This window comes from Delphinus delphis, chromosome 11 (assembly GCF_949987515.2).
Source record: "Delphinus delphis chromosome 11, mDelDel1.2, whole genome shotgun sequence".
In the NCBI taxonomy this organism is placed as follows: domain Eukaryota; kingdom Metazoa; phylum Chordata; class Mammalia; order Artiodactyla; family Delphinidae; genus Delphinus; species Delphinus delphis.
In genome coordinates, this window is record NC_082693.1 from 18,067,042 (window position 1) to 18,083,509 (window position 16,468).

The window sequence follows — 16,468 nt, forward strand, 5'->3', positions numbered from 1 at the left end:
TCATCAAATGACTTGTTACTGTCTTAGGAAAAAAAGAGTTGCTATAGGGCATTGAGAAGACTTGAGTCATAGGGCCCTGCCTCTAGGACAGGGCTCTTGTAAAGAAGGAATACCATGTCACTGGGAATGGGAGATAGGATGCTTAAATAAGGGAAAGGGACAATGTAAAGCAGAGTTTCTCAGACTTTTTTTAACCCAAATTTCTCTTTAATAAATATTAAGATCTCTTATGTCGCTGTCCCTCCAGAACCCAAATTTCTCTTTAATAAATGTTAAGATCTCTTATCTTGTCGCTCTTCCTCCAGATTCTGATGTACTTCCCAAGGTGGCTGTGACCTCCCCTAAGAATCACAAATCTGTAAATCCCAAACAACCAAAAGAAAATGTTGCTGAACATGATTTCCTATAATTTGTGAAAACTATAAGGAAGTTTCTTAAAATTTCCAAATATAAATATTTCAGTATATAATTATATTATAATACTGCAAATGTTTTTCCAAAGACCCATGTCCTGCCGGAGATCCTGACTTAACGTACCGTCTGCGTTGCCACCACTACCCCTGTCACTAACATGTGCACTCCAAGACAGGCAAGAGGCAAGCAATTGGTCAAATTAACTAATATTGGCCATTTTTCCTCCATGAGCTGGAGAGCATCATAGAAAAGAATTGTTATAGGCTGAAGCAAAACTTTAAACCAGAAAAGCCAGCCCATGTGTTAAGAAAATGCCTGAAAAGAGAATAAGGAAACAAGAATTTGGGATGGCCAAATACAGACTAATTCTTCTATTTTATGTTAATATTTACAACAGGCTTTATTGCTTAGATTGGGTTGCTGTGGTTTTACAAATGCCAAATTACTAGAAGAATAAGAATTTCTCATCTGTGTGTTGACTGTTTTAAATGTGTTGGAAAAAACTGCCAGTTGGATTGAGCTACTGCTATGGAAAGGGACTGTTGCTAGGGTGATGCCGTAAGACCCATAAAGAGACAGGAAACCCACAGGATGTAGACAGGAAATCCACAGGATGCCAATAGGAAGCAGAAAGGCCCCCTTCCTCTTCCGCCAGACTCCGTCTAATGCCCCCTATTGGAAAGCCTCACAGGGAACCAGGTGGCAAAGGAAAAATGTGATTTGTCCTGGTTCCAACATCACAAAACACCGTAAAGGAAAGTGGGTTTGTAGCTGAGTGACAACAACCTACTAAATGGCACAAGCGGTAAGAGCGGAAGCATAAAAATTTGTTGGAAGACTATTGCAGTAATTCAGGAGAGAGATGATGACGGCTTGGACCAGGGTAGTGGCCGTGGAGAAGGTGAGAAATGGCTATAATATTTGAGAGAAGGTTCATCAGAATTGGCACTGGATTTAATCAAATATAAGGTATGAAAGAAAAAGATAAGCCAAGGTGGACTCCAAGGTTTTTGAACCGAACAACTGGAAAAACAGAGTTTCCATTTTTTCAGATGGAGAAGATGGCAGAACCCATGAGTTTTAAAGGGGAAAAAAATAGGAGTTCTGTACAGATTATTTTAAGTTTGAAATTCATATTTGATATCCTAATAGATTAGCCAAGCTGAGAGTTGGGTATATGAGCATGGAGATAAAGAATTATGTCCTGGCTGCAGTATAAATTTAGGAGTCATCAGAGTATATATAGTATTTAAAGCCATGAGACTGGAAGAAATCCTGTAGGGAATAAACAAATAGAGAAAAAGAAAAGTTAGAGGGTAGATTCCTGGAGCACTCCAATGCTCACAGGTTTAGGAGTTGAGATGCCAGGAAAAGCTACTAAGAAGCAGTGGCTTCTGAAACAGCAAGAGAATCAAAAGAGTGTGGATTTGGAAGCTAAGTGGAGAAAATGCATTAAGAGGGAGAAGGATCAAGTGTGTCACATGGTACTAATAGGTCAAGTAAGATAAGAACTGACAATTAACAATGAGGAGTTAAAGAAATAACCCAAGAAAATTTCCCAAAGTGGGAGGACATGTGCTTGCAGATTAAAAAGGTCCACTGAGTTCTAACATGATAAATGAAAACAGGCCAATAATAAGGAACATCATTGTGAAATTTCAAAATACTGGGGGTGCAGGAAGAGAAGGAGGTAAAGATAAGACCAGTTTGGAACGCAGAGGGAAACAGAAATCCAGGTCACATACAAAGATCAGGAATCAGAATGACATCACTTTTCTCAAAAGCAACTTTGGAATCTAGAAAACACTGGAGAAATGTCTTCAAAAAGAAAAGGATTTCCAAACAAGAAGTAAAATCCTACCAAAGATATCAATCAAGTTTGAGGGTAGAATAAAGATAATTTCAGACACACAAGATCTCAAAACTTTTAATTCCCTTGTACCTTTTCTTGGGAAGCCATTGGAGGATGTGCACCAGTAAAATGGAAAAAAAAAAAAAATCCAAGAAAGAAGATGATACAGGTTATGTGAATTCAGAGATCAATACAGGTGAAAGGGGAAGGGAATCTCTAGGATGATGGTGAGGGAAGATTCCAGGATACCAGTCTTGCGCCTGGTAGGTATTAGAACACGTGAGAAGATTCCGAGACTCATTCTTTAAAAAGCTGAAATTGACTGTTTATACAGCTGAGTGTCATTTCAACAACTGGTTAAGATTTGGGAAGTTGTACTACAAACAGGTACATTTAGAAAAAAAAAAAAAAAGAAGAAGGAATAAGACATGAATTAACTCCAGGCAGGAGGGATTGGGATTGTGGAGTGAGAGCAGGGATGTTTCTTTTTTCTCACTTCTATTTTCTCTGGAAAGTGGAAAGCAAGGTTATCACCTCAGAGAATAGGGATGAGCAGGCGATGTTGGAAGTTTGAGAGAGAAGACAGCATATAATCATCTAGAAGTGGGAGAATGAATGGACTTGAAAAATGCCGTGGAACTGTCTACCAGTTCTTAGTGGCATATGAGAGAGCTGGTTTCTTTGGCCTGATAAACCTAGCTAATGAAAGGTGAGAGCAGCCAGAAAGAACAGAAACGACTCCAATATGAGAAAAAAAGACACCAAGCAGAGAGCGTGGCTCACAAGCCTGAGTGGTCATTAAGAACAGCAGAGGTCAACTCCAACGGAGAATTGGCAGGAGTGGTCTAGAGCAGGCGGTGCCCAGTGTTAAGAGTATTCCCAAAACGCACACTGCAGAAGTGGTTTGAAATAGAAGGTGATGATGCCGCCTCATTTGAAGGAAAGCAATTTGAAGAACTGAAAGAAGGTGTCACAGTTAAAATATCACATGGCAATTTGGCTGTGAGAATTGATCGTAAAAAGGTGGAAGATAATAGAAGCAGAGAACCCGGTAAGGGGTAATCACAATTTATCCTGAAAATGAGTAATCAATTACCTTTTACCCAGAAGGGAAATATTATACTAAGGGGTGAGTTTAAAGCTACTACAACAAGCAAGTATTTAGTGATGGGATGCTTCTCTTTTAAACAGCTCCAAAAAAAACAACTGGAAATAGGAGTGATGGTAAATTCAACTTTAATAAAAAGGTTTTCTGTATTAACTTGCAGTGGCCTGGGTCTTTTTCCTACTGACTCTTCGTGTTTCAGTAGTAATCTGTGGCTTCCTCTGTTTTTCGGTTTTGTTTTGTTTTTGTTTCTCTCTTCCATTTCCTCCTGCTGTCAGAATCTTGGCAATATAGTATTACAAAGTCATAAATCACTTTTTTTGTCTCCTCAGGAGTTTCACCCAATTGTCTCTTCATCAAAAAATTCTCCCTTTCCCTTTTAAATGGTAGACTCATTATTGGCCTCTTGGAGTTTTCTCTTCTCTTCTCTCCCAGAGATAACAACTAAATATAAGCTGTGATAGCAACTGTAAACCCCTAGGTGATAGTTCTCCAACTACTCCCCAGGAAAAGAAAAGAGAGTCTAAAGTCCTAGGTTCAAGCCAATTCTGACACAATATCTGATTGAAGCAAATCACTTAACTTGTCACAAAGACTGTCACAGAAAAATCAGGATGATGCTAATACCTGCATTACTAGCCTCTCCATATGTCGCTCCCGTGTACATAATGGTTACACAACGCTTAGTGTTTCTTTCTTTTATGTGTCACTCTGCCTCCAAACATTCACTCTTTTTTTCTACCTAATTATTTTTATTTCTGGGTAATTGGCAGGTATTACTTATTTAAAAGAAATTATATGCCATCAGATCTAAGATGCTATCATACAATTTATCAGTAATACGGAAAAAAAGAATACTGCCAATGAAACTATGACTCAATGATTTTACAATAGTGCTATGGACAGTCCTGCACTAGCCTCTTCTTGCTTTGACATTTCTTTCATCCATTCCAAGGAACTGATCAATTTTTCCTACTTTCACATGCACTGTTTGACTTTTGAAATGGAGACGATCATTCTGCACACATCTTAGAAACTATTTATAATACTGCTTCATCTACTAGTGGGTATTTTCTTCCTTCATATTTATTTTGCTGCCTTACAAGAAAATATAGAGTTGCTTCCATCATTTCTCTGAAATAATTTGTTTATAAGTCAAATTGGCACCCCACTGCTGTTTCCGTGCCTTTCTTTATACACAATAGATATTCCATCATTATGGTTATATTTTAAATGTCAATCAAATTTAACATGTGCAGTACCCACAATGCACAAACCCTGCTCAGGCAGTGTCAACTATGCCTCAGCTTCTAACTGGTCACCAGAGGCTGTAAAAGGCAGCTCAGTCTCATAAATGCTATAATATGAAACTACTCCCCTGATCAAAAGAATATGTTACTTTTATCTTGTAAGCATCTCTTCCTTCTGCCTTTCCCTTCATTAGTACTTGCAATAGTCTTTATCAAATATGTTATCTGACCCACCGATTTATATTCTTCCCTCAACAATTTACATCCTGACCCTGATCATTAAGATGCCTGTCCTCCTGGGTTGTTGTTTTGTGGGCAGGTGTGTGTCATATAGAAATACAGATATGAGAGCATATCCAGATATGCATTTAAGTTAAAATGCATATCACGATTTATAGATCCAATCAAACAGCAGAGCTCTTATTTTTTTAAAAAGTTCTAGTAAACAAATTAAAGCAATTTAGTAATAGAAACTTAATAGAGACATGTTCTTTTTTTTTTAACATCTTTATTGGAGTATAATTGCTTTACAATGGTGCATTAGTTTCTGCTTTATAACAAAGTGAATCAGTTATACATATACATATGTTCCCATATCTCTTCCCTCTTGCGTCTCTCTCTCTCCCACCCTCCCTATCCCACCGCTCTAGGTGGTCACAAAGCCCCAAGCTGATCTCCCTGTGCTATGAGGCTGCTTCCCACTAGCTATTTTACATTTGGTAGTGTATATATGTCCATGCCACTCTCTCACTTTGTCACAGCTTACCCTTCCCACTCCCCCTATCCTCAAGTCCATTCTCTAGTAGGTCTGCGTCTTTATTCCCATCTTGCCCCTAGGTTCTTCATGACCTTTTTTTTTTTTCCCTTAGGTCCACATATATGCGTTAGTATACAGTATTTGTTTTTCTCTTTCTGACTTACCTCACTCTGTATGACAGACTCTAGGTCCATCCACCTCACTACAAATAACTCAATTTCGTTTCTTTTTATGGCTGAGTAATATTCCACTGTATATATGTGCCACATCTTCTTTATCCACTCATCTGTCGATGGACACTTAGGTTGCTTCCATGTCCTGGCTATTGTAAATAGAACTGCAATGAACATTTTGGTACATGACTCTTTTTGAATTATGGTTTTCTCAGGGTATATGCCCAGTACTGGGATTGCTGGGTCGTATGGCAGTTCTATTTTTAGCTTTTTAAGGAACCTCCATACTGTTCTCCATAGCGGCTGTATCAATTTACATTCCCACCAACAGTGCAAGAGGGTTCCCTTTTCTCCACACCCTCTCCAGAATTTATTGTTTGCAGATTTTTTGATGATGGCCATTCTGACTGGTGTGAGGTGATATCTCATTGTAGTTTTGACCTGCGTTTCTCTAATGATTAATGACGTTGAGCATTCTTTCATGTGTTTGTTGGCAATCTTTATATCTTCTTTGGAGAAATGTCTATTTAGGTCTTCTGCCCATTATGGGATTGGGTTGTTTGTTTTTTTGATATTGAGCTGCATGAGCTGTTTGTAAATTTTGGAGATTAATCCTTTGTCAGTTGCTTCATTTGCAAATATTTTCTCCCATTCTGAGGGTGGTCTTTTTGCCTTGTTTATGGTCTCCTTTGCTGTGCAAAAGCTTTTAAGTTTCATTAGGTCCCATTTGTTTATTTTTGTTTTTATTTCCACTTCTCTAGGAGGTGGGTCAAAAATGATCTTGCTGTACATCATCGCTTTTTAATGGCTATAAGATTTTCCTTTTTCAGGATAGTTAATAATTTATTTAAGTAATCCACTGTTATTGGATATTCACGTTGCAGTTTCTTACCTTTAGAAATAGTGCTTTTATGAACATACTTGTGTATACATCTTAAGCATTTGTCCGTTTATTTTCTTAGTATAAATTTCCAAAAGTAGTTTCTTGATGGGTTTTTTTTTCCCCCACCATCAGTTCTTTATAACTGGTTTCTTTGGTTGTTCATAGAAAATCTTTGACTTTGGCTGAGGGTAGATTTGAGGTTTCATATGGGTGAGGTTCATTTAGATTTGTTTATATGTTTACCAACTTCTTTGCCATCCCAGATTTTCTTTCTAAAGTAACATTCTTTTTTCCTGAAATACATTCTTTAGAATTTCTTTCTGTGAAGGTCTGCTGCTAGTAAATAATCTGTTTTTACAGAAAATGTTTTTCTTACTTGAAAGACAATTTGTACACACTCCTGTGTTGATAGTTTCTTCTCTCAGCATTTTGAAGATATTTTCCCACTGATTTCTTTTTTTTTTTAATTTGTATTGGAGTATAGTTAATTTACAATGTTGTGTTAGTTTCAGGCGTACAACAAAATGAATCAGTTATACATATACATATATCCACTCTTTTTTTTTTTTTAGATTCTTTTCCCATACAGGCCATTACAGAGTATTGAGTAGAGTTCCCTGTGCTATACAGCAGGTTCTTACTAGTTATCTGTTTTATATATAGTAGTATGTATATGTCAATCCCAATCTCCCAATTTATCCTCCACCCCCAATCCCCTGCTAACCATAAGTTTTAACATCTGTGACTCTACTTCTGTTTTGTAAATAAATTAATTTGTACCCTTTTTTTTTAGATTATACATATAAGTGATATCATATATTTATCTTTCTATGTCTGACAATCTCTAGGTCCCTCCATGTTACTGCAAATGGCATTATTTTGTTCTTTTTTATGGCTGAGTAATATTCCATTGTATATATGTACCACATCTTCTTTATCCATTCCTCTGTTGATGGATGTTTAGGTTGCTTCCATGTCCTGGTTATTGTAAATAGTGCTGCAATGAACACTGGGGTGCATGTACCTTTTTGAATTATGGTTTTCTCCAGGTATATGCCCAGGCGTGGGACTGCTGGGTCATATGGTGGTTCTATTTTTAGTTTTTTAAGGAACCTCCATACTGTTCTCTATGGTGGCTACACCAATTGACATTCCCACCAAAAGTGTAGGAGGGTACTCTTTTCTCCACACCCTCTCCAGCATTTATTGTTTGTAGATTTTTTGTTGATGGCCATTTTGACTGGTATGAGGCAATACCTAGTTGTAGTTTTGATTTGCATTTCTCTAATAATTAGTGAAGTTGAGCATCTTTTCATGTGCTGTTTGGCAATCTGTATATCTTCTTTGGAGAAATGTCTGTTTAGGTTTTCTGCCCATTTTTGGATTGGGTTGTTTGTTTTTTTGATATTGAGCTGAATGAGCTGTTTGTATATTTTGGAGATTAATCCCTTGTCAGTTGCTTCATTTGCAAATATTTTCTCCCATTCTGAGGGCTGTCTTTTCATTTTGCTTATGGTTTCTTTTGCTGTGCAAAAGCTTTTAAGTTTAATTAGATTCCATTTGTTTTTTCCCATTGATTCCTGACTTCCATTTTTACTGTTGGAAGAAGTCTGCTTTTAGTGTAATGATCATTCTTTTGCAGGTAATGTCTTTTTTCTCCAGCTGCTTTTAAAAGCTTCTTACTATCTTTAGTTCAATTTTACTAAAATGGTCTAGGTTTGCATTTTTTTAAAATTTAATTCATGTTTGATACTTTGTTTCTTGTATTCATAGATTACATTACTCTTTAACTCTGAAGAAGTCTCAACTTTTACCTCTATTTTATAATTCCACAATTCCATTTAAAGAAAGACTGAACTGGTAGTCATTCTTATTCCAGTCTCCAAGTTTCTTTGTCTTGTCTTCATATTTTCTATATCTTTGTATCTAAAAAATTATTTGCTCTATTTTCCAGTTCACTGATTCTCTCTTCAGTTATGTCTAATCTGATGTCTGTCCATTTCAACAATTATATTTTCATTTCTAAATTTCTTATTTGGGGGACTTCCCTGGTGGTCCAGTGGTTAAGAATCTGTTTTCCAATGCAGGGGAGGAGGGTTCAATCCCTGGTTGGGGAACTAAGATCCCACATGCCATGGGGCAACTAAGCCCACACACTCTAGAGCCCACAGGCCACAACTAGAGAGTCCCATGCCGCAATGAAAGATCCCACATGCAGCAACTAAGACACAATGCAGCCAAATAAATAAATAAATATTTTTAAAACAATAAAATAAAATTCCTACTTGGTTCTTTTTTAAAGCTATCTAGGAAATTTTGATATTTTCTTGCTGAATTTTGATTCATATTTATTTTTTCTATAAGAATTTCATACTTAGTAATATATTTCATCTGACAATTTCAGTAAATTCTCAGGCGTGTCTATCCACAATTTTTGTTTACTTTTTATCTCTGAGGACTTTCAATATTGTGAGTTTCAGTGTTTCCTTATGAGCTTATATCTGTTTGAAGGTGGTATTCTGAGAGCTTTCCTCTAGAAGAAATTTGTGTTTGCTTGTATTAGAAGCCATAGACTGCTAATATGACTTGGGACTACATTGTCCCTTATCAAGGCTTAATATGGGGCACACATTAACATGGTGAATCCAGGGCTTGGTCTCCTGTTCTCAGCTTTAGTATCAGAATTTTATAGTTCACAATGCTTGGTCTGGTTTTAGGTTCATGATTTTCTGTTTTGTGTTTTGGGGTTTTTTGTTTGTTTGGGGGAGAAGTATGCAGATACTCTTGGGGATTCCCTAAATTCGATGAGCCCAAGAATGCATTAAAAATATGCTTTAACCAAGAACAAGATGTATTCCAACAGGAGAGTCCTCCTGAGTAGCTATTCTGGGTATTAATCAAAATAGCTTCTACTGGCCACAACTACATTATTTCATTTACATCTCTCAACAATCCTCAAGGTAAATAATTTTATTCTCAACTCATAAGGGGGAGGTTAAGTAACTAACTTTATATAGCTAGCAAGTATGAAGCACTTACTAGCAGTGGCACTAGAATTTGAACACAAAGTCTGTTTAAAGCCAAAACTTGGATAACTACTTCATCCAGACACAAACTCCATACAGATCTACACCCTTTTAGAGGCATCTCTTCTCTGTCTTCTCCTTGCTCTCTCTAGTTCCAGTTTTAGCATCTGCCTTTTAATTCCCTTCTATCACAGCAGATGTTAGGCAGAATGGCTATCAGTGACTGCCAAACCTTGGTGCAAACACTGATAAACTGCTCTAAGTTTGGAGAGAAAAGAAAAAAGAAGTCAGCGGGCAGAAGAGATGGAGATGTTTAGGAACACAGTCTGAGGTATGAGTCATGTAGAATGTTAAAAAGAAGTTGCTATAAACCCTCTTGGGATCCAAGTCATTCTCCTCAAAGCTCAAATTATTTTTGGAAAAGTACATCAATAAAATAAGCAATTGTTCTCCCAGATAATACCTCTACACTCCCAAGTGCCTTCAGTAAAATTAGAGGTGATAACCATTGGACAGTCTCTTTCACTTGTATGAAAAGAGATTACCCAGTTTCTACCTGATATTAGAAAGTTCAAAATAAATATTTGCATCTTATATCAAGTCCTTCCAGTCAACTAAAAGCTACACACTTACAAATTTTAAAAGGTTAACTCCACCATGATTTGTACTCCATTTGTTCTGATAACTTTTTTGTTCCTTAATTTATGTCAACTTTTTTAAAAAAGAGGAACCAAGTTTTCCCTGCTAAGCATTTCATTAATACTGCTTTGAAATATCTGTTACTAAAAAATTTATCTCCTTAGTTTAAGACCATAGAAACATTTTAACTGACACCAAAAAATTCATTAAATTTCCTTTTTAAAGACAATTTAAACCAGAAATTCAGTTTGAAGGATATTTAAAATATATATATTCACTTCTTCATTCATTCCCTAAACATTTACTGTGCATGTCCTGTATGCCAAAAAAACATGCTGGGGTCTCAAGAGCACAGATAAAAGATTCTTGACCCCAAGCTGTTCACACTGATACTACTGCCTCTAATATGCCCACGTGGAAGCACACACTCAGAACACTGATGCTCTTTTTTGTGGCTGCATAGAATAATCACTGCCCAAGCTGGAGCCTCAAAGCTCAAAAGTAATATAACAACAGGACAATCAATTAAGTTCCAGTTTTTATTTTTTAACCATCATTTGCCCAAATATGTACTGAACACCTGATATGGGCAAAATGGCTAATTGAGTTTTCAATTCTATTGAAAAATTAGGAAACAAGCTTTGAGAACTGTAATCTCTAATTTTACTTGCTAGAATGACTCAGTTTGGGCCAGTGAATTTTAAACCTATTGTGAGTAATGGAAGCCTTGGAAAATCGGATTTAAAAAATATATAATACACATACATAAAACTTTAAAAATAAATTTCAGAAGGGATTCAGGGTCCCCTGGACCCCCTTTATGGATTCCAAGACTACAGAATGTCTGTTGACTGGAAGCAACTTCAGGGTATGAGTTGTATTGTCTTCAACTTTGTACTCTCTGTCTCAGAGTAGATTTCAAAATATATTTGTTGAATGAGCACCTCTGTAACTTTGTTCTTGTGAAGCTCCCATTTTAATCTCCCTCTTCCCCCATGAATTTCCAAATCCTCAAATTCCACATATGCACTTTTCTAAAACATTTACTCAAGACTAATCTGATAGCCTAAACAACTATTTTCCAAACTCTACTTTCATAATTTTCCCTTTTCCACTTCACAAAAGACATACCTCCTATTATCCCAAATATTATAATGATGCAGTGCCCCAGAGTGTAAAAGCCACCAGGCAACCAAACAAAGAAACATTTGTAAGGTACATAGTTTCTGAAGAAGTGTCCCCTGAGAAAAAGCAAAAATATCTTTATAAGAAATAGATGGAGGCTGTGCCTTATTTTATCCAGGGGACAAACTCTTGGCAACTCCTATACCTTACTTATATGTTGAATAATTAGAACTCAGAAGTGAGATGATTATATGGGGTTACATTTTAGCACTTAATTGAATAAAATGTAGTCTGCCTTTTTCTGACAGAAAGTCAACTCAACTTAATGAACTAATTTGACAAAGCGCACTGGCTTTGCTATGAGGACATGGAACATCCAAAAAGCTAAATCTGCACTTCTGAGACTTTGACAATATGTATTTAAATATGCACAATGTAGAAAGCTCTGAAAGTTCATGCTTGGCAACAATTTAACTTCATGCCAAAAAAAATTAGGTAACTTTTAAAAGATCAAGGAAATAATGACGGATTTTAAAAATTCTTTTAAAGGGTATTTGAACAAAAATGTTTGCGGACCAATGGGTTAGAGCTGGTGCAGGTTAATGAAGGGCAACCCTGTGAAGGGATCCTTGTTGCCATCCACCTACAAAACCCAGCAAAGGAAGGAAGAGGACAACAGCAGTGGGTGTGAAGATCCAACAGACTCTGCTGTCACATTAGAATAACTTCTCTAACCCATAAAAATGCAATCAGAAGTTGGATGAGACTGCAAAGCCCTTTCTAATCTGTGTCCCGGGCACCCTAACTAATCCTTTTGTTCTAGGTGCTGTCAAAAATAGTTCACTATATACCCATTGAACAACAATCTGTTAAGAGAAAAGAACTCATCTTAAGTGTTCTTATTACCACACACTCAAAAAAACAGGGGCACAAGGAAACTTTTGGAGGTGATGGTTATGTTTATTACCTTGATGATGGTGATAGTATCATCGGTGTATGTGTATGCCCAGACTCATCAAATTATACACATTAAACATGTGCAGTTTTTTTGTATATCAATTATACCTCAATAAAGCTGTTTTTAAAAACTGAAAATGTACTCTAGACAAGATATCCTAACAAAGGCTATAGCAGAGCCCCTTCTTACTGAGAATTTCTACTAACTACATCAACGAATATTACCTTCTCTAACCTTATTTTTCCTACAGGCAGAATAATGTATACATTATAAATATATATATATACACATTAATTATACATATATAATGTGTGAATCATCATTATGGGTGCCTCTCGTATATACTGAACTTCCTCACGCCTGTTTTATCTTGATACCGATATCTTTTCTACGAGAATTTTGTAGTGAAAACTCATAGTGCTTATAACTCTCAGTGGAATATTTTGATAAGAATCAAGGATCTGGAGGACAGCCATGAAAATCAGTGGTACTTAGGCATTTCCACTGCACATCTTTGCCCAACGAATTTGATTTTTAGTCACATGAAAGTTCAAGACACTGCCAGCATCTTGGGTGTGCAAAGCTTTGGGAGGAGACTACAAGATCTGAATAAAAAACTTCCTGAATCCAACACTCTCCTCCCCTGAGAAGGAACCACTTGTTGGTCCTCCGAATTGTTATGGACGTGTCTCTAAACCATCCTGTTAATTAGTTTTATTTTTATCTTTATATGAACATCCTACTGTATTTTTTTTTTTTTTTTTAGCTGTACGTGGGCCTCTCACTGTGGCAGCATCTCCCGTTGCAGAGCACAGGCTCCGGACGCGCAGGCTCAGCAGCCATGGCTCACGGGCCCGGCTGCTCTGCGGCATGTGGGATCTTCCCGGACCAGGGCACAAACCCGTGTCCCCTGCATCGGCAGGCGGACTCTCAACCACTGCGCCACCAGGGAAGCCCCCTACTGTATTTTTTATGACTCCCTTCTTTTTGTCAATATCAGGTTTTTGAAGTTCACCCACTTTATTGTGGGTAGTCATAGTTGGTGGCGGTAAAGCATTCCACTATGTGAACATACCTGAATTCATTGATTCATTCCACCATGAATTCACAATCAACTATTTTAATTTTTAGCTACTATAAACGTTATTATACATTTCTCTCTTATAAATACTGTTTTTCTCTAGGGTATATACCTAGGAGTGGAACTGATAGGGCATGGAGCATGTGTATCTTCAACCCTACTACATAACGTCAAAACACATTCCAGAGTGGTTGGAACCATATTCCCTCCAAATAGCATATATGGTACTTTCGGGTCCACATCCTCACTAACAGTTGGAATAAGTTCTGCCAACCTGATGGATGTGTAATGATATCTCCTAAGGATTTTTATTTGCATTCTTTCTGATTACTAATGCAGTAGAGCATCTATTCATTCATTTATTGGCTATTTGGAGAGTTCTATGAAGTCTGGTTCAACTCTTTGACTCATTTTCCTACCAGTTTTCTGTTTTTCATATTCAATTAATTTATTTCTAAATTACACGTAAAAGAATTATTTGTATATTCTGGATCCAAGTCCTTTGTTAGTTGTCTTCCTCTAAAATGTGGTTGTATTTGCCCTACTTCTACCACGTCTTTTTATGAATAAAAGTTCCCAATTTTAATAAATCAAACTTATCAGTCTTTTCCCTTCTATTTAGTGCTATGTGATTCTTATATAAGAAATCACAAGACCTGTGTTATTTTCTACAAGCTTGCTTGTTTTGCTTTTCAAAGTTAGGTCTTAAGCATCTGGAAATGATATTTGGTATAAGGTATGAGGTAGAGGTATAATTTCATAGACACCTCTGTCTATGGTGTCATAGACACCACTGTTTCCACATCATTTTGGAAAATTCGTCCTTTTCTCTCTGATCTACAATATTACCTCTGTCATATATTAAGGGTCTATATATACGTGAATCTGATAACTACAGAAGGAGAAAGGAAAGAGTCAAAAATTAAATGTTTAAGAGGCAAAGTAAACCTGTTCGTTAACATTAAGTTCAATATGAAGAATTAGCGCAAGGTCAAGCAAGAATCATTAGAATTAATATTATTTGACATTTAGGTTGTCCAAAATGTCCCTCAATAAAATTCCGTAATTTTTCTATAGAGGGTTTGCTTTTTTGTCTAATTTGTTTGCTTTTTTGGCCGAGCCATGTGGCTTGCAGGATCTTAGTTCCCTGACCAGGGATTGAACCCTGGCCAGAACAGTGAAAGCGCCGAGTCCTAACCACTGGACCACCAGGGAATTCCCATTGTCTAACTGTTAAGTATATAAAAGTATCTGATGTTACTGGGATATATTTTTCCATATTTCACAAAATGGAACTGTTATATGCATTTTGATTTTGTATTCAAAAACCTTGCAACATTGAATATACTTTGTTAAGTGAAAAAACCTTCACTCCCTTTTCCAAAATGACTTATCACTTGTGGAAACTCAATTGTCTCCTTGTGCAACATATGGATCACCTGGAAAGATGGGGTGTGCGATGGTCACTGGTTAAGAGTATGGGTTTTGGATTGAGACAAGTCTGGGTGAAGTCCCAGACTGATGACCAGCAGCTGTGAATATAAGCAGATGACAAAACTTATGTCACGTTTGTTTTTCTGTAAAAATACACGTTAAAATACTTCCTTATTAGGATTATTTTGAGATTAAATGAGGTAATGCATATAAAGAACATAGAACCTAGCACATAGAAACACTGACTAAATGTTGACCCAGCATTAATCATAATGACTCTTGCTTGCCTTGCATTAATTCTTTATATTGAACTTTTTTCCCTTCAAACAATTATTGATCCTTTCCTTTCTCCTTCTGTAGTTATATTTTTTCTCAAAATCACAATCTCACTTTCTCTTTCCTCTTGCTCTGTCTTGTTCTACATAAATACTCGTTTTCCCGAGCTTTTTAAAATCTTACCACCAACTCCACATATTCAGGTAGAAAAATAGACTCTTTCGTCCTTCAGTGTAATGTACTGAATGTCTCATCCCCCTCCAGGAACGGAGAAGTATTATACTATGGTTATGCAAGACATTACCAATGGGGTAAACTGGATGAAGAGTACAAAGGACCTTCCTGTACTTTTTTTTGTTTTGCAACTTCTTGTGAATCTGAAATTATCTAAAAAAATTTAAATAATCAAAGAAAAATATTTCTGTAAGTGTTCTCTTGACCTTTTGCTCATTCTCTTGAATCTGATATGAACCCTTCCCAATTTTAAAAATTGCACATTTTTATGACTTCCAGAACCCCAATCCACTTAATTGAATTAAAGAGACATCATCATCATTGTTGATTTTCTGACATCTTCCTGATCAGACCCCCAAGCCCTCTCACAAAACCCCACAAAAGTCCCAAGACTGAGTGAGAGTCAATAACTAAACTGTAAAAGAGAACTGTTTTGTTTTCTTATTCTTCCCAACTCCTTGCTATGCTACATTAGTTTATGTCAGCAAACAAATCACACTAAAAATTAAATATAGAGCACTGATTTTTGGTCATTCATTTAAGTTATTCAATACTAACTCACAAATTTGACTGACATTTTTGGTTTTCAGTGACATTTTTTAAACGAACTGTTTATTATGAAAGTAATATACCTATAAAACTATATTCACTGACAGCAAAAAGGCTTACCATACAAAAATGGACAGAAAACTAAAGTACACATTTTGGAAAATGTCAAATCATACATGTAGCATTAAGTCCAAAAAATAGGAAGAATAATCTGAATATAGAAAGAACAAAAATACAAAACTTTTAAGTCCATTTATACAGTCTTGATGAAACCTAAGAGGATATTATATCCATAAAAAATATGCTGCTATGAGAAAAATAATTTAGCTCACAAAAAATAAAAATACAATTAAGAAGTGGAAATGGTAGACTACATAGCAGAATGAACACAACTAAAATACGATTTACTGAGCTGAAAGGGGTTATCCTTGGGACACAACACACATATACACACACAAAGCTACATGGTACAAGGAAAGGGTTAGAAATATCTAGAAGTTCTAATATCCACTTAATAGGAGGACTAGAAAGAGAGAGCAAATATAATGAAGAAGAGGAAATAATCAGGCATATAAGAGAGAGAATGTTCACAAAGATGAAAAGCAATACTAATGATAGCTAACGTTTATATAGTGCTTACAATATACCAGGCACTGTTCTAAGCATATATATAATATACATATATACACACACACATATTTACACATATATA

At 36.3% G+C, this 16,468-nt stretch overlaps 1 protein-coding gene across 5 annotated transcripts in view; it reads right to left on the reverse strand.

Annotated features, from left to right (window-relative positions):
• The window catches only part of ST8SIA1 (ST8 alpha-N-acetyl-neuraminide alpha-2,8-sialyltransferase 1), a 150,973-nt gene that overhangs the window by 35,829 nt on the left and 98,676 nt on the right, over positions 1 to 16,468 (reverse strand). Inside the window, exon 5 of one of the 5 annotated variants that reach the window (XM_060024421.1) lies at positions 14,703 to 14,795. The exons of the other annotated variants lie outside the window; for them this stretch is intronic. Within the exon in view, the coding sequence (XP_059880404.1) occupies positions 14,703 to 14,795 (93 nt within the window). The remainder of the gene's footprint in view (positions 1 to 14,702; positions 14,796 to 16,468) is intronic. 5 annotated transcript variants of the gene reach the window in all.